The following is a 21,916-nucleotide window of genomic DNA, read 5'->3' as shown; positions in this document are numbered from 1 at the left end:
GTGGCTATTCAAGTGGCTTTCAAATAGATTTAATCCATGTTACTCTGGGTTTGAAAGTTCACTGATCAGTTATGACTGAATAAGCTCCAATTAAACTTAGGCTCATGTTTTGTTATGAACATCTAGCACATGCAAATTTTGTTTCCACTCCCATTCCCAACAACTTCCCCACAGAAGAATTGTGCATTTGATGATCTAATTTAAAAAGGTTTGTGACTCAATTACAACTTCACTTTCAGGCTAGCAAGTGAATTTACAAATATAGGTTTCAAAGTTCCTAAGACAGAAAAACTTCCTGGCTTAATAACAGTTCAAGAAACTGAATAAGTAGCTGTAATTTCAAGTTCACTATTGTGCATGGACTCTTGTTAAACAAAAGGCATAAAAATGCATTGAAGTTTTATGGGAAACATATAGTGTTAAAATAACAGATTATCCCTTTAATTATACCAGAGTCAGAATGGATCGTAATTTTCAAAATTTGTCCTCTTCTGTGAAGCTGCAGTATTGCTCTTTTACTTTCATATCACTTAATTTCATTTCATATTACTATACTTCACATACCATGAATTATTCTTGATATTTTCCTAGGCATGTGAATACAATAAGTTACAAGCCCTATTTATAAAATAAAGTGCTGAATCAGGAAGTTGGCTTAATTGTCCCTGGACATTGGATCCTGAGGAAATCTCACTTTTGCTTGATGTTACCTTTCAAAGATAACATGAATTTCAAGTTTCACTAGCTAAGAATCATGACAGACCTGCAATGTATTACATTATTAAGCACTAGAACACCAATGCTCCACTGTTTTAATTCCTTTTGTTAATGCTTACTGTCATTATTGCACAACTATTTAACTATTACAGGCATTTTGAGGGCAATTATATATTGACTTTAAATGCAGCTTGAAACAGTGTCCCAAGAGTGTTGCCAACACCCAAGGACAAGTTAAAGAAAAAAAAACTATATTCGACAACCAAGCAGAACAGCTCTAGCTTTCCTCTTTATTTTCAGGAGACTCCATGTACAAAACCTGGTGTGGAAAAAACATTTTGCAATTTGTTACAAAAATGTAAAATTTAGAGAATGATTCCAAAAAGAAATAAATTACTAAGGCTAAATACACACACAATTGTTAGTGTCTATCATGCACCTATTCAATTGGATTAAAAATTCTGTAATTTCAAATATTGTCCCTAAAATCCACAAATTCTGTTCCAGTACAAGGTGCAGAAGCTTGTAGTTATAGTCCTTGGATATACAATAGAAATTGTGTAAAAATCAGTTCTTGTATAAAATTAGGTGTGAACAGTAGTTACACAGTGACAATTCAATAACACTTTCACAAGACTAGAAATCTCAAGTGAGTTACCAATCAATCTTACAGCAATGACTTTGGCTGCCAAAAATGGTGGCCAACAATTCTTTTTTGCTTTACAGTGACAACTGTACTTGATACATTTTACATTCATATTGAGACCACAATGGAATCAAGTTGCATAATATAAATGAACATTTGTGGTGATGTCCCTGTTCATCAAGGCCATCCACACAGGGTTAAAACATTCTGACCCTTGCAGATTATAAACAGAATAGAGAACTGTAACATCATCTAATTGCAATAGCTTCTTATGACATAGAATGAAAAACCCTGGTGAGCTCACCCAACTATCCGGAAATGTCAATAAACTCCTATGCAAAATTGACATTTACTTTCAAAGGAAGACTAAATAGGATGGAAACTCCTATAGACGTCTTTCTCTTAAAACTGTCAAGAAATCTTAGTGGGTGTTTCCATTAAATATTCTGTTCATAAGATCTCTCGAAATGAAATAAATCATCAGATTATGACCTCTCCTCACCATTAATTCAAAGGGTGGGATGCAGTAGGACTATCTTTGGCAATGGTACAGTGGTTTCTGAGCAAGTGACACCCTAGAATTCTTAGGAGGTGAAGCCATGAATAGTATATGAATATCGAAACCAGAAACAAAAAGGGAAAAACCTGGCACAGACATCACAGACTGTACTATGGGCATGTTCCCTCAGGGATTACACTGGAGTTACAGTGCTCAGAGCGGGACCTGCATGCCTCAATACTTCCAGCAGAGACAAGGGACATTTTACCACATGAATCTAAATACTAAAGCTTATGCTCTTTAAACGCATATGGGAAAAAGAAAAGTTTAATTCAAATAATTGGACCCAAAGTTCTTGCATTAAATGTTTAGCTAGCATTAGTTGTTAGTTTCCTTGCATCTCTGATATTTTTGTTTAAAGGAATGTAATTAAATTTGAGGTAGTGACAGCAGAGATTATGCATAAAGGAAAGTATTTTCCATCTGCATGGTATTAAAGCAGCTACTCAAGAGGCAATAATTATACCACTTCTGTATTTAAAGAATGTTAAGAACCTCTATCCAAATGTTCTTCCGGTCATTGTTTTCTATTAGAGAGAACCAAAGCTTATTCAGCAACCTATTAAGGCTACATCTAGGTGGCAAATCCTTTCCTGCTATTCTATGTTTAGCCAGTTCCTGTTTCCTTGTCAATATGTCTAGCTCCCTAGAGAATTTATTCTTTTTAAATATACATTATCCAATAATATTTCATAGACAAGAAATTCACAGTCATTAACTTCTTAGTCCATTTGCTCAGGTCTTTTCATCACTGTACATGACACAACTGGAATAAAAGTAGCACCAAATGCGCACCAAGGGCACTCCCAATAGTACTGTGTTGTTAACTACATGACAGAAGTATGAATTGGTTCCTGTCAGTTCTCATTTCCAACTAAAGGGAGCAAGCTTTTACGTGATACTTCATCCAACAGTCAAACTGCAAGCTGACACAGGTCGACCAAAAGGAACCATTTAGATTGATAGGCAGCTTTGATATCTTCAAGCTAGAGAGTGCACTTTGAGCTGCTGGGCTACCGCTCTGGTGGGATTTACCCTACCCATTGCCATTATGCATTACTTGCCAATTAAAACCATTAAAGTAAACTGAACAAGAAGACAGAAAGATATCTTGACACATCCCATCAATCAATATGTGAAGCCTTCTAATGAAAATTTAACTTTAGGGCAAAATCAAAAGGATATTAAAATTGAAACCACAAATCAAGCCTTGCTGTAAGATCAATTAGTAAATTCATTGTCAGATGATATTTGACTTTGGGAAAAACAAGCCAAAATCATTTTCTGTTGCAAACAGTAATTTGACAAATGTTTAGATGGTTGCTTGGCTCGATCTGATATACACGTTGACCAAATACTGTACTCTGCTCCTGATCTGATAAAACATTCTTTATACACAAGAAATGTCAATTTAAAAATTGGTAAAAACAAAGTTTTGTTAAAAAATAAAATAGAAAATTCAAAGGCCACAACCATTTAAAAAAAAAGTAAAAAGTAAATCATTTCTCAAACAGAATTCAGACAGCAAACATTTCTGTATAAAAATTCCTTAAGTGGGTGTGCAGTGCATTGTGGCAAGAGGTGAGCCAGCAGGGCACATTCTGCATTGCACTACAAGAGGTAAAAGTGTGAAGAAAATGATTAAGAGTCCTCAGTTAAAGAATGCAGTTCCAACTGGGCAGATTCCAGGATATTAAACAAAATTAAATTTGGAGTATTTTACATGCCTCAAAATTTTGGAAATATGTGACACTGATTTTAGTGTGCATGATTTAAAGATACACAAAAGACAAAATTAATGCTTGTTCTTTGCTGTACAAGTGTGCTCTTGTGTCCCAGATGGATGTGTCTTAGTGTTTCCTTCCTCAAGCACTTCTCAAGCCCTCTTAAAGCAATTTAGCTGAAATTACTTCCAATTTTTATTTTAGAGTGGGGGGGGGTTGATCGTGGGTCTGGAAATTTTTCCCCTATCTTTACATTACCTGCCTAAGGCAATACATCTACAAAAACTCCACGTATTGGATAAAACACTATCTACTCTGTAACAATGCTTACACTGTGCAAGTCTACATTCCTGAACCAAATTTTCCAAGTACATTATCTGGGAAAAGCTGGTTCTCTAGAACACTAGGACTCGATAGATGGAATCTATCTACATCTTCATTTGCAGAACAGTTCGCCATTAACAGCTATTGTAACCAATCTTCTAAAAGAAAGGTCCAAATCTCAAGAAACACACATTTAGGATTTCCAAAGTACTTTCTCTAGAGGGTGAGATGGTCTATATGGAAAAAAAAGGTTTCTCTAGAAACAAGTGGAAAGACAGTGCACTTTTCTCAAAGTGGAAAATGTTCAGGTTTCTAGAGGTCCACTGCTATTATGCTGGTGTCTGGAAGCAGGCTGATACAGTTCTCATCAATCGGGGCAAAATAGGCAAGCCCGTGATAGGTGGAGCACATTTTCTTGAAGATTTAGACCGGAAAGTATAGGTGTCCTGTATTTAGGAAAAAAAATCTAAACATGGTCAAAAGATAAACACCCTTCCCCATCCAAAGTGCAGTTGGATTATCTGACCGATCTGCCATGTGTCCTTGGCATTAACAGCTTACACTGATGTCTCAGACTGAAGACGCAACACAAACTTATGAGATTTTGGGTCGATGAACTCCTCAGAGAGTTTGATGAAAGGAATTTTTTTCACTACGACTATCAGACTGAAGTCAAGACATTTCAGTGTGAAAATCAAGCCATCCTTTAGCCCATTGGTCACCGCCTCTTCACTACTCAATGTCCACTGACTGGCCAACCATCTGTTCTTATCGTACTGGAGGGTGGGTCCAGGGTTCAGGTAACGCTCCAAAAAGGCCTACAAGTTAAACAAAACAGTGAGGAAAGTTCTGAAATACACAAAAAGTGGAAAGAATATATCAGATAAAATGTGAAGCATGTGCTTCGTGCTTCAGCAAAAACCAAATTTAAATGAGCAGATAATTCTTTCACACTAATTCTGGTAACTTTCTGCTCCTATATCTTACTTAGTCTCTAGATGAGGGAAGCTTCACATATCAAAGTAAATGTTTTAGATCAATTTATGTTAAAGTCTGTACTTTTAATGTCATCCTTTTCATATCCTGACATTTCCAGCAAATGAGACAAACATTAAGTTTTCAAATAGGTGCTTTCTCCTTTCATCTTTCACTGGACGGACTCTCCCAATCACTCTAATACCAGTTCTTAACTATAGCTATGAATCAGAGTCAAATCCAGACAGCTCTGACAAAGTTAAATTAAGCTTTGCTGAAAATACTAATTTTGACTAAGCAGTATACATTTTAAGGAAAGTGCTCAGAGTATGCTGATTTTGTGCAGATCAGCAAATCACTTGCATGAAGCATACCTTTGGAGTCATGTTGTTGGTAACACAAAATGCCAGATGCTGCAGGATGCTCTCCATGGTGTGGTAGTGCTGCTGTCTCGTAGTACGTAGATATTTCTGTAATGCCCTTGCCATCGAAGGAAAGATGGACTGTGCAGCATTCAAGGGATCCATCACTTCTCCAGGAGCTTTCTGTTGCTCATCATCCTGAAGTCTCCTGATGTGAGTAAAAGCCTCTTCAACTGCTACCACCAGCCTGAAGAATTACCATTAGCAAAACAAGAATTAGTTTTTCCAAAGTTTCTCTCCTTCCACAGTTTGTTTCAAATAGCAATTTTCAATACTGCAATTTCCATATTTGCATCAGAAATTATGACCAGAATGTCAGGCTGATTGAAAGGAATGTTGGCTAAAATAAGCAGCTACATGCTGCTCAGTAATGAACAGGTAAAGAAACAATAAAAGCATTTTACGAGTATTTTTAGTTAAATGATTTGTAACCTCTTGTAGGCAAAAATAAAATCATTCTGCAATACTGGATCCCATCAAGACTGGTTAATTTGAATACAATTCCAAATCTTTCCAGAAAAATTACAAACCTTCCTCCTTAAAGCAGCATTTTGATTGTAATTGTTTGTAACAGTGACCAAAATTACCTTGAAGCCATAATGAGAATGAAAGAGATTCTTGAGGGTGAACATTTAATGCTGACAAGGTTGTAAAATAGATGTGAAGAAATATGCAGTTTGCACACTGGCTTCTGATCCATTGGTACTTGTTTTAGTTTACCCAATGAGACTGAACTTTACTTGTTACAGTGTAATTATCAGTAATGGCTAAGTTTTAAACAGGCAAGTAACATAAAAAGGGAACCAGATTAGGTCTTTATAGAAACAAACATAAAACTAGCTCACAGGGTATCCTTTTAGCTCTCCTTTGACAATTTCAGAACACATATGTTAGAAAGAAACAGAATCACATTTCTTGATATCACAAAGCAATATAAACAGAAGTCTCTTAATTGAAAGAGTTATTATTGGGCAAAATTGTGGCAAATGGAATTTGATATGGGTACATTCAAAACTGAAAATCTGGAAGTAGAAGCTCAATAGAAACTGGGAGATTGAGAAGGACCACATGCATGGATTACGTAATGCTCTGGCTAACAGAATGGCATCATTATACCCAGTGCATTGGGTGTACCAAGTAACAGAGGTTATACTGGCTAAAAGATGCTGCATTTTCTAGTTCTTCAGATCAAATTGATAGAATATTTTCAGATTTAACCTATAAGACTTTGCCTTTCTCCAATCACACCTTTCATTTAGGCTTCCGTTCTCTGGCCATTGAAATTGATTTTTTTTTTGTTAAAAGTTATTGAGACACGAGGCAAAGACAAATATTAAGTCAGGTCAAACTAGATCTTACTAAATGATAGAACAGGTTCAAGTGACTAAATGGCCTAAAATTTTGACATTACCTTGCACGTCGCTTCCTCACTCTCCGATCATGTTCTGCTTCCTCATAGTACAGCTCATTATGACTCGAATCGCGCCTCCTTGCTGCAGCAGCTATCATTGCACGAGATTGCCCAGCGGCATTGTTTCCTGGACCTAGAAATAGTTAAGTTGCTCAGGATAAAATAAATTCTGCGTATTCAGGCCATCCTTAAGCATTAATATTGATCAGTAGCAGTCTACTGAAGATAACAGTAGGCAAGACCATTAATGAAATGCAAGGTTCTTTCAGGAAAAGAAAGTTCTTTCAGTTCAATAAAAAAATTTTTTTGAAAACTTGTGAGAGTTTGGAAGTTTTGGTGTTTAGACCAACCTGTATGTCTTCTGCAAGAATATTCAAAATGAGCATGCAGGTAAAATAGGCAATTCGGACAGTGCACTGTATATTATCTTAATTACAAGATGACAAGAGTAGGGAATTCCTGTGCAATTTTATAGAGTCCTGATGAAACCAAATCTGGAGCTTGTAAGAAATTGTGAGATATAGAGTTAAGCCAAGTGTCTGAGATAAAAGAATGGCCGTAATCATATTGCCACAAGAGAAACAAGAAACTGAATGGCCCACTTCTGCTTCTGTCCTTTTAAAGCCAAGTGTCACTTTCTGGTTGGATTACTCCTGTACTGACTTACCATCCACGTTGTAGACTTTCAGTCCTGCCATGTGCTTGGCAGCACGAGACTTCGCAGCAGTTAAGAGTGCTGGATTATGGACAGTGAAATCCTTGTAGTAATTCTCCAGTATGACAAGTGCGGCCCGCTGGATACTGCAGACACAAGATGATGCAGCTGAAGTATGTAGAACCCACAAGCAACTAACTAGTTCCTACCTTAGACACAGAATATTCTGTAACCATAATATTTTAGAATTTGTTCTTAAGTTGCCAAGCACTTAGCTTAAATCATGATGAATGGATTCAGCACCTTTTGAGAATTTCAGAGTAAACATGGCAAAACATTTTGATGGATCAGAGAGGAAATTTGAACGTTAAGAATGCCAGGCACTTGCCTGGAGTTCAATTTCAGTCATGATAAACCAATGATGAAAATGGTTCACATACTGAAATAAAATTCCAGAACTTTTAGTAACAAGCAGTAGCTGCCGCATTATGTAGAGGTTTAGTTATGCGTAATGCTCTGCTCTATCTTGAATGCATTTAAAATGAATGTTTAAAACGACATCATTGGGATACAATTAGCTTGGATAGGATGCTTGGAATCAAATTTCTCAACCAGCAGTCAAATTATTCTGCATAAATCTGTGAGGATGATTGGTAGGCTTCAATTTGCATTTTTAAGCATCAGTGCTGCTAATAGTTTCTAGTTCAACGATAAATATTAAAACCTAGTATTCTTGGCATTCTGACCCTCCACTACTCATGCTCTATCTGCCATCTTTCTACTCCAATCCAAGACAGACAAATGCAATTGTTTCAGTAACTGAGCAGCTAGGGATTACTGATATAAAAACAGCATACAATAGAAATATTCAGCAGGTCAGGCAGTTTCTATGGAGACAAGTACAATTAATGATTCAGGTCAATGACCCTTCATCTAAACCAGTGGTCCCCAATCTCCGGGCCGCAGACAGTTACATCGCTGTGAAGAATGCAGTGGTGCAGCGGTAGTCGGAACGCACCCAGCACATCTTTAAGAAAAAAGCCGAAATAAACAAGCTAAGTAATATAATTAAACTGCTATATAATGCGGCAGCTACTGCTTGTTCCTAAATGTGCTGGAATTTTGTTTCAGTATGTGAACCAGTATGTGCCCTAATTAATTAGCTTGTTTATTTTGGCTTTTTTCTTAAAGATGTGCTGGGTGCCTTCCAACTACTGCTGTACCACTGCATTCTTCGCGGCCATGTATCGGTCCGCGGCCCAGAGGTTGGAGACCACTGATCTAAACTCCTATTTCTTGATATGATGGAAACGATTAATGGTCTGAAAGCAAACTGAACTGCATTTGGTGGAATCAGAAACAAAAATAAATTCTGCAAGAATTCATTTTGTTACGATTGAAGACCCTTCATCAAAATCACAGTCAGATAATGCATTTAATTTAGAATTATCAACAGTGCTTATTAGTGCCAAAAATAAAACTGCATTACTGTGAGGAAGACCTAAAGTTTGATGAAGAGTTGGGTTATAGGAAGAGGAGGTCTGGAGAAGTTAAGGGATACTGCACGATTTCCAAAATGCCAGTGCCTCTGCAAATGCCACGTCAAGAAAATGGTACACGTGGTATGTAATGGTCCAAGGCTCATGGCAGAGGAGAATTTTTAAGGAACATTTATGACCAAAGTTATAGATAAGTAAGGTGATGGAGGTGATGAAGCTAAAGCAAGGTAAAGGACCAGAAGAAGACGGCACCAGCGAACACTACCAAAGGTAGTCTACAAGATGGGTCATGAAGCAATTCTCTTCACTTCTTTTATAGGTTCTTTTTACTAGATATGGTTCTGCTACTGTTGGAGCCTGTAATCTTCATTCTAGCAGTATGATTTTGGGTTGACCTGATGCTTTGCTGCCTCTGAGAGGGTTCCACGAGGCTGTGACCAAGGTGTGCTGCATGGTGGCCAAGAAGCCAGGAGACGGGCCAGTGACCGACTCCATCTCTTGCTGATCAAAGTACTGAGGAAGACTGAAATCAGAGGTGAGTGCAGAAGGTGAGCAAGTGCTCAGCACTGCCTACCGGCCTCTTGTTTGCTGCTGCGAAGGTGTCTACACATGGCAGTCTCTTTGCTCCTGAGGGAAGGTCTTTCAGTTTGAGCGATCTCTCTCCCTTGATAGTGGATGGGCCTTAAATCAATGCAGATTGTAGATTTGGACTCTAATTCAGTTTCTATGATGTGTTCTATTTCTAGCTGCTTTTTTTGTTACTATTGGGTGAGGTTTTTTTTTAATCTGGTGGTCTGCAGATAATGAACACTGAGCTGAACTGTACTGAAATATGTCTTTTGTGTTTTGTATTCTGTGCTTTTGATCTTTTTTGTTGCCGTTCGTGCAAATTCTTTTTGCGTGGAGGGCATGGGACAGGGTTTTGATGTTTGATATTTTTCTTTGAATGGGTTGGTTCCACGGTTCTTTGTTTCGTGACTGTCTGTGGGGAAGACGAATTTCAGGGTTGCATACTGCATGCATACTTTGATAATAAATGCACTTTGAACTAAAAGAACAGCAATTTGAGGTGTAGAATCAGTGGCTGGGTACAGAACCTGCGCTGGTTAGTACAGCAATGGTTGATAGAATAAAGGCTAGAGATTTGACATAGCTTGACAGTGCAGACAGCCTAGGGAGGGAGAAACATGGAAGAGTTGGATATTGATTAAGATATGTTAGATGGTGACCAAGAAAACAAGAGGAAATTGCTGAAGTTTTCCTGAGATGTCACAGAACTCAAAAACTGCCATTTAATGTATGTTGGCCAGGAATGTTCGGGAACACTAAGAACAAACAGAGTGCAACCGCAATGAAATATATAATGGAGAGAGGCACTGAAGGAGCTTGGTGTAAACAGACATGTTAGCATCACAGGAGACAGTACAAGAACGGTACAGAGAAAGTATACCATTGCCAGTCAAAGAGAATATTATCTGTAATTTTCGTTAAGGTCATTCAGTAAAGACACTTGAGGTTTAAAATCATAGATAAAATGGGGGGACTTCCGGTAGAGCTCATGGAGTGAAGTCGTGCTCTTGACTCGCTCCATTACCTCTGAGTTTTTTTTCCTATGATCAGCTATATTTTAACTAACCATTAAGGCATCCACTTTTACAATAATCTGAAACAAATTGGGCCTTTTGATATTCGGATGCTTTTAAGGTCCGCTATGTCCAAAACGGAAAAAATGGGTAAGACGGCAAACCTCCGGTTAGACTGAAAGGTACCGATCTCCCTCCGACTGAACCGCCGTTGACTCTGAAAGCTATTTCGGATCTAATTCAAAGGGAAATTTCAACCTCTATAACGGAGCTGATTCGTGCGGAAATTTCAATTAATTTCCAGAAAATTGCCGATTCAATCGATAAAATGCAAACATCTATCACGGAACATCAGTCGGCTATATCTAATCTTCGAAAATCCACGCAACAAAATGAACTCAAGATGGAGAAAATTGAAGAAACAATTACTATAATGAAGAAAAAACTGGACTTTCTGACTTTTAAAAACTCTGACTTAGAATCCAGAATGCGACGGCAGAATATTCGAATTATTGGTGTTCGTGAAGCTGTTGAATCTGACAACCCTATAAAGCTTTTTCTCAACTTTTAAAAGATGCATTCCCTACCGTATTTCCTGACCAACCACCGTTATTGGATCGGGCTCACAGAGTTCCATCATATTCGTCTAAGTCAGATAAACCTCGGCACGTCATTTTACGCTTTCATTACTTTCAAGACAAGGAGAAACTGCTACGATTTGTTCGATCTAAAGGTTACATTGATTTTTTGGATCTTTAGTTCCGATTCGTGGAGGACTGCAGCAAACAGATTCGGGATCAACGGGTTCGTTACAGATCTGTGATGTCGGAACTCTACAAGATGGATTTAAAACCAGCGCTGCTCTACCCTGCACGTTTAAGGATCCGCACGCCTGACGGAGCTCTCCGATTTTTTGAATCTCCATCGGATGCCCAGAGTTATTTGGATCAATTTTCACCTTCAACATCTTAATTGTAATTTTTAACTATCTCCGTTTGATCGGAGGTTGTGAATCTGTCGGGTTTAATTTTTCGTTGCTTTATACGGGCAGAAAAGTTTATTTTTGATTAATTAATATGGTTGCCAAACTTTCTTTCTAACTGCGTCATCTCTTTCTTTTTCCTTGGGGATTCTGGGTGGTTATTCCCTCAGCATCATTTCGTGTATTTCCTTTGAGGCCTTAAATTTCGTAGTCTTTAGTTGTACTCTTTTCTGTAGGTTTTCCTAACTAGTTTATATTAATAATTTTGTTCCTTTTTTTTTGGTTATAATAGGGTCTGTGGTTTGTTACAGTTTTCTTTATACTTTCTGGTTTTTCTCTGTTTTATATTGTGTTTGTCTTAACTGATCTTTTTTAATTCTTTTACTGTTTTATAACCAGCTGATCTTTTTTATATTTACACTATTTTTAGGGAGCATCTATTGGAAGTCATGGGGGTAGTTTTAGTGCTTGCTTCTTTCTGGCAGGTCTGCTTTAGATTTAGCCTTGGGGTCATGGGGTGGAGGGTGGTGGGAGGGGCTTCACGTTTTAGCTTTTTTCTTCTTGGGCTATTTACATTACTGAAGTATTGGTTGCGTTCTCCTTCCCGTTATCTCTGGTTTGTTCTGTTCCCTTTCCGGGTTCGTGGGTCGAACCTATCGTCAATCCTCTTTTTTGCGGGTTGACTTTAGGGTTTATGGAGTCTATTACTAATTTTGTCTCCTGGAATACTAATGGTCTTAATCATCCTATTAAAAGGAAAAAAGTTTTTAAAGTATTCCGGAGACATAAAGCACATGTTCTATTTTTACAAGAGACCCATGTGCGGAGAGGGGACAGACTTCGTTTCTTTAAATTTTGGAAGGAGCAACAGTTTCATTCGAATTCTAACGCTAAGATGCAAGGCGTCTCTATTTTTATAGACTCCTCAGTTACTTTTATACAACATGATATTATCTCTGATCCGAATGGTAGATTTCTACTGGTTAGTGGTCTACTATTCAATAAAAAGGTAGTTTTGGTTAATGTTTATGCTCCCAATATGGACTGTCCGGAATTTTATAAATCATTATTTAATCGGTTCCCGAATTTGAATGAGTTTTCATTGATCTGGGGTGGAGATTTTAATACTTGCTTATCTCCAGTTTTGGACCGTTCGGCTCCTGTACGGACCTTACCCAACAAATCTGCAACTTTGATTAACTCATTCCTCTCTGATTCTGGGTCGACGGACATTTGACGTTTTTTGCATCCTCGGGAAAAAGATTTTTCTTTTTTTCCCACATGTTCACCATTCCTATTCAAGAATTGATTATTTTTTTTATTGACTCTTGGCTTATCTCTTTAGTGATTAAATGTGATTATGATTCTATAAACATTTCGGACCGTGCTCCACTCAAGCTTTCTATTAAAATCCAGGTTAATACACAAAGTAATAGACAATGGCGATTTAACTCGTTGCTGCTTCAGGACTCGGACTTTGTTAACATTATGAATGAACAGATTGATCTCTTTTTTACAATCAACTACACAGAGGATATTTCTGTGAACATTCTTTGGGATACTTTTAAAGCTTATATTCGTGGTCAGATTATCTCGTATTCTGCTGCTTTGAGGAAGAAGTTGAAGCAGGAGGAGTTGGTAATTGTGGACAAGATTAAGGAAATTGATAAGAAATATGTTACAGCTCCCTCTGAGGAGTTGTATAAACAAAGAACTGAACTTCAAATGGAACACAGTTTATTACTTTCGTCCTCGATTGTGAACCAATTAAAGAAAACAAGAAGTGAATTTTATGTATATAGTGACGAAGTTGGTAAACTGTTGGCTAACCAATTGAAGTCTAATTATACTAAATCTCAAATTAATCAGATTTATAATCAAAATGATCGACTGATATTTGATCATGCGGAGATTAATCAAACCTTCTTTGATTTTTATTCTTCCTTATATCAATCTGAGTCTTTACGAGACTCTAAATATATGAATGACTTTTTAGATAACCTAGATTTCCCTGAGATTTCACAGGATATGTCTTCTATGCTTGATACTCCCATTACTACTGATGCGATTAAGAATGTTATTTCCTCTATGAACCTGGGGAAAGCTCCTGGCCCTGATGGGTTTACCGTGGAATTTTATAAGTTTTTTGCACCTTCATTAATCCGTTGGTTCTGTAGGGTTTTGGAGGCTTCACTAAAAATTGGTAAACTTTCTGAGTCCTTTTATAGAGCGTCAATCTCTCTAATATTAAAGGATAAAGATCCTGCTCAATGTGCATCTTATAGACCAATATCTTTATTAAATGTTGATTTTAAAATTTTTTCTAAATTATTAGCAGATTAGAAAAAGTACTCCCTTTTATTATTTTGGAAGACCAAACGGGTTTTATTAAAGGTCGTTACTCTTTCTATAACATTCGCACACTGTTAAATATTGTTTATACCCCCTCACAAAATGTTCCTGAGTGCGTTATCTCTTTAGATGCTGAAAAAGCCTTTGATAGAGTAGAATGGCCTTACTTATTTAAGGTGCTTGAAATGTTTAATTTTAGCTCGAAATTTATATCCTGGATCAAACTGTTATATCATTCTCCTATGGCCTCGGTCCGTACTAACTCTTTAAGCTCACCCTTTTCCCCCTCTTTTTCGAGGTACTTGACAAGGTTGTCCTCTTAGTCCTTTATTATTTGATATTGCATTAGAACCTCTTGCAATTGCCATCCGAGAATCTCCAAATATTATTGGGATAACTCGGGGCTTAAAGTCCCATAAAATATCACTCTATGCTGATGACTTACTTTTATATATTTCTAATCCTCAAAAATCTATCCCTGCTGCTTTAGATTTATTAGCACAATTTAGTCTTTTTTCAGGTTATAAATTAAATCTTAGTAAGAGTGAACTCTTTCCGATTAATAAACAACTTCCCTTATATCATAACTTTCCGTTTAAATTGATTAATAATTATTTCTCATATCTTGGGATTAAAATTACTTGTAAACACAAAGATTTATTTAAGACTAATTTTTTACCCTTAATTGATCATATTACTCAACTTTCATCTAAATGGTTTCCATTATATTTAACTTTGATTGGTCGTATTAATGCAGTTAAGATGTTTATTCTGCCAAAATTCTTATATATATTTCCGGCATTACCTATTTTTGTTCCAAAATCTTTTTTTGATAAAGTTGACTCTAAAATTTCTTCATTTATTTGGCAAAATAAAAACCTGAGATTGGGTAAAATACATTTACAGAAAGCCAAGAGAGATGGAGGTCTAGCATTACCTAACTTTAGATTCTATTATTGGGCAATTAATATTCGACATACGAAATTTTGGTTACTTGACCAAGATACACTATCCATTCCTAAATGGGTAGTACTGGAATTACAACCTGCTCAGGGCTATGCACTTGGCTCTATTTTAGGTTCCTCTCTTCCTTTTGATTTGAAACGCCTCAAACTGGTCTCTAACCCGATAGTTAAATATACCTTTGCGTATTTGGTTTCAATTCAGAAAATTTTTTGATCTCAATCAATTTGGGCTAGCGATCCCTATTTTAGGTAACATTTTTTCCTCCCTCTTTCACGGATCGTACGTTTCAAATTTGGAAGACTAAGGGTATTTCACGGTTTTTGGATTTATTTTTAGATGGCTCCCTTATGTCTTTTGAACAATTATCTAATAAATATAATTTACCAAGAATACATTTTTTTAGATATCTTCAAGTTAGAAATTTCCTAAGTACTATACTTTCTTCCTTTCCAATGCTCCCTCCTACAAATATCTTAGATACTATAATTAACCTTAATCTATGTCAGAAGGGTGCAACGGCTATTATTTATAATATTATTATGAAACTTAGGAAAGCTCCATTTGATAAGATTAGGTCAGAGTGGGAACAAGAATTGGGTTCTATTATTTCCGTGGATGACTGGGGGCAGATTTTACAATTAGTCAATACTTCCTCTATCTGTGCTAAACATTCCCAAATTCAATTTAAAGTTGTTCATAGAGCACATATGTCCAAAGATAAATTAGCTCGTTTTTATTCTCATATTAATCCTTTTTGTGATAGATGTCCGGGGCAGATAGCCTCTTTAACTCATATGTTTTGGTCTTGTCCTACTCTGGAAACTTTTTGGAGAGACATTTTTAATATTATCTCAAAGGTATTGAATATAGATATCTCTCCTCATCCTATTACTACTATCTTTGGATTACCTAAAATTTCCAGTAATCTTTCCCCTTCAGCCCATAGATTGATTGCATTTCTTACTTTAATGGCGAAAAGATGTATCTTACAACATTGGAAAGAGCCTAAAGCTCCAACTACCTTTTTTTGGTTTTCTCAGACGATATTATGCTTAAATTTGGAAAAAATTAGAAGCAATCTTTATGATTCCTCACTTAAATTTGAACAGACCTGGGGATCTTTTATTCAATATTTTCATTTAATGTATTTTTTTTCTCTCTTTTGTTCCATATTTATATTCCCTTCTTGCTTTTTTTAAAAACTGTTTCTAATGGAGGTCGGGTTTGAGGACGTGATTTTAAGTTCTTTAACTCTACCTGTTTCCAGGTTAGCCCATTGCTTTGCTTTGCTTTTAGTTTAGTTTCACAGTGGTTTTTTTTTGGGGTTTTTTCCTTTTCTCTATTGAGATATATATATATAAAAATAAAAATTAGTATACTATTATTTTACCATATTATTTTTTGTTTAAATTGCACTGTTTGTATCAATTTTTTCTTATGTATTAATATCTCCTGTAATTTCTAACAGTGTATTAGTGCCTTTATGATTCACCCTTTGTATACTTATTCAATATAAAGATATAAAAAGAAAGAAAAAAACACATAGGCATGGATCTGGAAGAAGTTCCATTATAAAGATATGTTACATGTTATTGACATACAATGACCATAAAGAAATACAATGTAATGTTTAAACAAAAAAAGGTAAAAAAAAAGCCAATGGCTAATAATTCAAATGTAGAGCCCGAGATTACATGCTAGATTCTCGCCACAGGTATAACAATTTGCTTTGATTCTCTGGGGTTAGAGCTTTGCTTCTGATTGCAATCAAACAATTCCCACTAGAAGGTTCTGTGCAAAAGTCAGATGGGACACCGAATGTTTATAATATCCTCAGCAGCAGTGACCAGGGAGGCACAAAAAAATGGATGAGATCCAAGTTTGCTATCAGCCTGTCTAGTGGTAGCAGTTTAAGCATCGGGTCGAAACATAACTGTACTTTTTTTCCATTAATACTGCCTGGCTTGCTGAGTTCCTCCAGCATCTTATGTGTGTTGCTTCTGCTTTTAGTTGCTGGTTAATATTTAGAAAATAGGACATAGAAAACCTACAATGCTGTGCCGAACACGTACTTACCTACTTTAGAAATTACCTCTCGTTACCCTTAGCCCTCTATTTTTCTAAGCTCCGTGTACCTATCCAGGAGCCTCTTAAAAGGCCCTATTGTATCCACCTCCACCACCGTCACCGGCAGCCTGCCCATTCCACACACTCACCGCTCTCTGCATAACAAACTTACTCTTGACATCCCCTCTGTATCTAATTCCAAGTAACTTAAAACTGTGTCCTCTGATGTTAGCCATTTCAGCCCTGGGAAAAAGACTCTGACTATCCACATGATCAATGCCTTTCACCATCTTATATACCTCAATTAGGTCACCTCTCATCCTCCATTGCTCCAAGGAGAAAAGGCCAAGTTCACTCAACTTATTCTCATAAGGTATGCTCGCCAATCCAGGCAACATCCTTGTAAATCTCCTCTCCACCCCTTCTATAGTTTCCATATCCTTCCTGTAGTGAGGTGATCCGAACTGAGCACAGTACTCCAAGTGGGGTCTGAACAGGGTCCTATATAGCTGTAGCATTCACCTCTCAGCTCTTGAACTCAATCCCACGGGTGAAGAAGGCCAAAACACCACATGCCTTCTTAACCAGAGTCAACCTGTGCAGCAGCTTTGAGTGTCCTATGGACTCGGACCCCAAGATCCCTCTGATCCTCCACACTGCCAAGAGTCTTACCATTAATACTATATTCTGCCATATTTGACCTACCAAAATGAACCACCTCACACTTACCTGGGTTGAACTCCATCTGCCACTTCTCAGCCCAGTTTTGCATCCTACTGACATCCCTCCACACTGTCCACAACACCTTCAACCTTTGTGTCATCAGCGAGTTTACTAACCCATCCCTCCACTTCCTCATCCAGGTCGTTTATAAAAATCAAGAGGAGAAGGGGTCCTAGAACAGATCCCTGAGGCACACAATTGGTCACCAACTTCCATGCAGAATATGACCCGCCTACAACCACTCTTTGCCTTCTGTGTGCAAACTCGTTCTGGATCCACAAACCAAGGTCCCCTTGGACCCCATGCCTCCTTACTTTCTCAATAAGCCTTGCATGGGGCACCTGATCAAATGCCCTGCTGAAATCCATATACACTACATCTACTGTTCTACCTTCATCAATGTGTTTAGTCACATCCTCAAAAAATTTAATCAGGCTTGTAAGGCACAACACGAGGAATTCTGCAGATGCTGGAAATTCAAGCAACACACATCAAAGTTGCTGGTGAATGCAGCAGGCCAGGCAGCATCTCTAGGAAGAGGAGTCCTGATGAAGGGTCTCAGCCTGAAACGTCGACTGTACCTCTTCCTAGAGATGCTGCCTGGCCTTCTGCGTTCACCAGCAACTTTGATGTGTGTTGTAAGGCACGACCTGCCTTTGACAAAGCCATGCTGACTATTCCTAATCATATTATGCCTTTCCAAATGTTCATAATTCCTGCCTCTCAGGATCTTCTCCATCAACTTGCCAACCACTGAAGTAAGACTCACTGGTCTATAATTTCCTGGGCTATCTCTACTCCCTTTCTTGAATAAGGGAACAACATCTGTAGCTCCAATCCTCCGGAACCTCTCCCATCCCCACTGATGATGCATTATTGTTTTACATCAGATGTCTTCATTAATCATTGAGTTAGATATGGCCCTTGTGGCTAAAGGGATCGGGGGTATGGAGGGAAGGCTGGTACAGGGTTCTGAGTTGGATGATCAGCCATGATCATACTGAATGGCGGTGCAGGCTCAAAGGGCCGAATGGCCTACTCCTGCACCTATTTTCTATGTTCCTATAATTAAACTTATACAAAATGCTAATTCATAGCTTCAATTTTCTGGCCAAATCCTGTCACATCATGGGAATCTCAAAATTAAATCTGTTGTTCTTATTAAACTTGGAATTAATTCAACATTGGACAATGACGTGATTTAATAAACGTTTTTAGCCACTAGTTCTAAAATCTAGTACACGCAAACATTTCTTTAGTTATACCGTGGAGAGCATTCTGACAGGCTTCATAAAGTTGTAAATCTAGTCAGCTCCATTTTGGGTACTAACCTACAAAGTACCTAGAATATCTTCAATGAGTGGTGTCTCAGAAAGGCAGCGTCCATTACTAAGGACCTGCAGCACCCAGGGCATGACCTCCATCAGGTAGGAGGTACAGAAGCCTGAAGGCACACACTCAGTGACTCAGAAACAGCTTCTTCCCCTCTGCCATCTGATTCCTAAATGGACATTGAATCTTTGGACACTACTTCACTTTATTTTAAATATACAGTATTTCTGTTTTTGCACGTTGTTTAAAAATCTATTCAATATACGTAATTGATTTACTTGTTTATTTATTATTTATTATTATTATTTTGTTTTCTCTGCTAGATTATATATTGCATTGAACTGCTGCTACGTTAACAAATGTCAGGTCACATGCCGGTGCTAATAAACCTGATTCTGATAGATATTCCATAGCTTTAGTCTACCACTGAGTGAAACACTCAATAGTACAGATCCTCCCCAGGTTATGAATGTACCACTTATCTGGGAAGTAGCGGATTGGGACGCATTTGAAAACCATCAGAAGGCAATTTTAAAAAGCCATAAAGAGAGAAACGGGGAAATATGAAGGTAAGCTAGCCAATAGTATAAAAGGGTACAAAAGGGTTTTTTCCTCAGATATATGAAGAGTAAAAGAGAAACAAGAGTGGATGTTAGACTATTGGAAAATGACACTGGAGAGGAAGTAATGGGGGACAAAGAAATAGCAGATGAACTTAATAAGTATTTTGTATCATTCTTCACTGTGGAAGACACCATCAGAATGCCAGAAATGCAAGGATGTCAGGGGGCAGAAGTGAGTGTTGTTACTACTACCAAGCAGAAGGTTCTTGGGAAGTTGAAAGGTTAGCCTTCATAGTTGGCTATGAAGGCTAAGTAATAGGGTATATTTAAGACAGAGGTCGACAAGGTCTTGATTAGTCAGGGAGTAAAAGCTTATAGGGAGAAGGCAGGAGAATGGGGTTGAGAAGGCTAATAAATCAGCCATGATGGAATGGTGGAGCAGGCTTGATGGGCCAAGTGACCTAATTGAGATCCTATATCTTATGATCTTTTGGGCATCCTGTACATACAGACCAATGTTTGGGGCACTGACAGTCTGGATTGGCGATCTGCTGCAAAGCTCCATGTATCTTCTGCTGCTCAGGGACTTTGCTCACAGCCCCATTTCATATTGCAAACTGTCCAGATTATAAACAGTTCACAGGAATGAGACTGTGCTGTAACCTGGAGAGAACCAGTATTACAATGCCTGGGTTTTAAAATACGATTTGCCACAACACTGCAATGATGAATTTTTTCCAGCAGATGCCCCCAGTCAACTACTTAAATACAGGACACTGAAAATAACCTACAAATGCAGTATATCTACAGCAGGATCAGCAAATACTGTAAATATTCACCAGCTCAGGCAACACGCATAGGAAGAGAAGAAGTTAACACCCAGGTTGAAGAGGTGGCTGGAACCCCTCCAACAGATGCAGCCCAAACTGCTGTATTTTAATATTTATTTTTTTTAAATTTCAAATTTTGAAGTCTTTCAATAACATAAAATATGTAGCCACTATTTGGGCCATAATTCAGTCATTCCTCTCGTTAAGCATTCCTGACGATATGGATCCATCCAATTATAACCCTATCTGGCTCTTTTCCACCTCAAACAGCTGGTGTAATCTGTGTTAAATTTCCTATCCTATAGAATCAAAACATTTATGACAAGGCCATTTGATCCATCATGACTGACAGAAATGAATTACCTTCCCCAAATCCACCTTCCAGCATTTAATCTTTAGTCCTGAAGATGTCAAACAGGTAACAGAAGCTAACCAGTTCCTGAAGACCTGTAGGTAGGTCCTCCTCCACATATCTGAGCTAGTCACAATGAAAAATCTGATCCACACTATTCTTCCAAATAAATGGCATTGATTTGGAAACTATGTGGGCCTAAAGCTTTTCAATTTCTTTGAAGATAGGTAAAATACCCTACATTACCTTCACTTACCCCTCTTCCATGGTACATCGATGACTGTATTGTTGCAGCTTTCAGTTCTCACCAGTACTTATACAGCCAATTTCTATCTTTTTCTCACCTTCCTCAGCTACTATAATTCCAACACAATATAGATGGCTCATCTTCTTCTCTGAAGATCATTATGATCCCCAAGTCTCTCCATTTTTCAAATACACGTGATTTCACCTTGTGTCCAACACTACTGCTTCTGATTTGCCTTCTATTTCCCCCAATGGATGATTCCCCCACACTGAGTTGTCAAGTTCTCCACCATACCCAATATCCTGTAATTTTGTTTTCATGCCTTCTCTCTTCTCCCTAGAAGCCACGCTTCCCTTGTCCTTACTTTCCAATCCCCAGCCTTCTCAATCAACAGCCACCTCCAACCCCTCCCTCCTGCATTCCAGACAATTCTCTTCATGGAATTCTAAGTCACATGTCCTCCACCACCAAACACTCCCTTTCCCAGTCCATGCAAGTGTGGGGGAATACTTGCTCTTTCTCTCCTTCATTCCCATCATATGGGACTTAAGACACTCTTCCTGGGCAAAGCAGGAGTTTATTTGTATTATTTTCAACCTAGTACATGTATATTTTGCTCATGATGTCTTTTCTACACTGGAGAGATGAAACCCAGGTCAGACGACAGCTTTTCATCTCGGCTGCTGAACATAAATTCCCGCGTCACTTCATCACACCCTGATTCTATATTAATGAAGCTCAATCTAAACTTGAGTAAAATCTCATCCCAATTAAGCACACAACATCTGGACTGAATACAATTCAACAATTTCACATCTTAAGCATTTGCAATATTTCGTTTTGATTTCAGATTTTTAACATTCGCAATAAATGAAATCAAAATTTGTGGATGCTGCTTGACCTTAACAACTCCATTATTTCTTTATTTCCAAAATCTTTCCTTTTACAATTTTAGATAAGTGTTGCTTGACTTTACACATCCTCTAG

The 21,916-nt window shown here is 37.7% G+C and overlaps 1 protein-coding gene across 1 annotated transcript in view; it reads right to left on the bottom strand.

Annotated features, from left to right (window-relative positions):
- Positions 1-989: 989 nt before the first annotated feature.
- vangl1 (VANGL planar cell polarity protein 1) overlaps positions 990-21,916 on the bottom strand; it is a 60,616-nt gene continuing 39,689 nt past the window's right edge. Inside the window, exons 5-8 of the mRNA XM_063050741.1 lie at positions 7,446-7,579; positions 6,779-6,911; positions 5,320-5,554; positions 990-4,788 (exon numbers count right to left, since the gene is read on the bottom strand). Coding sequence (XP_062906811.1) covers positions 4,528-4,788; positions 5,320-5,554; positions 6,779-6,911; positions 7,446-7,579 — 763 coding nt within the window. The 3' untranslated portion in view covers positions 990-4,527. The remainder of the gene's footprint in view (positions 4,789-5,319; positions 5,555-6,778; positions 6,912-7,445; positions 7,580-21,916) is intronic.

The sequence above is a fragment of the Mobula hypostoma genome, chromosome 6, assembly GCF_963921235.1.
Source record: "Mobula hypostoma chromosome 6, sMobHyp1.1, whole genome shotgun sequence".
NCBI classification, from domain to species: Eukaryota; Metazoa; Chordata; class Chondrichthyes; order Myliobatiformes; family Myliobatidae; genus Mobula; species Mobula hypostoma.
This window is presented reverse-complemented; position numbering and strand designations above follow the sequence as displayed.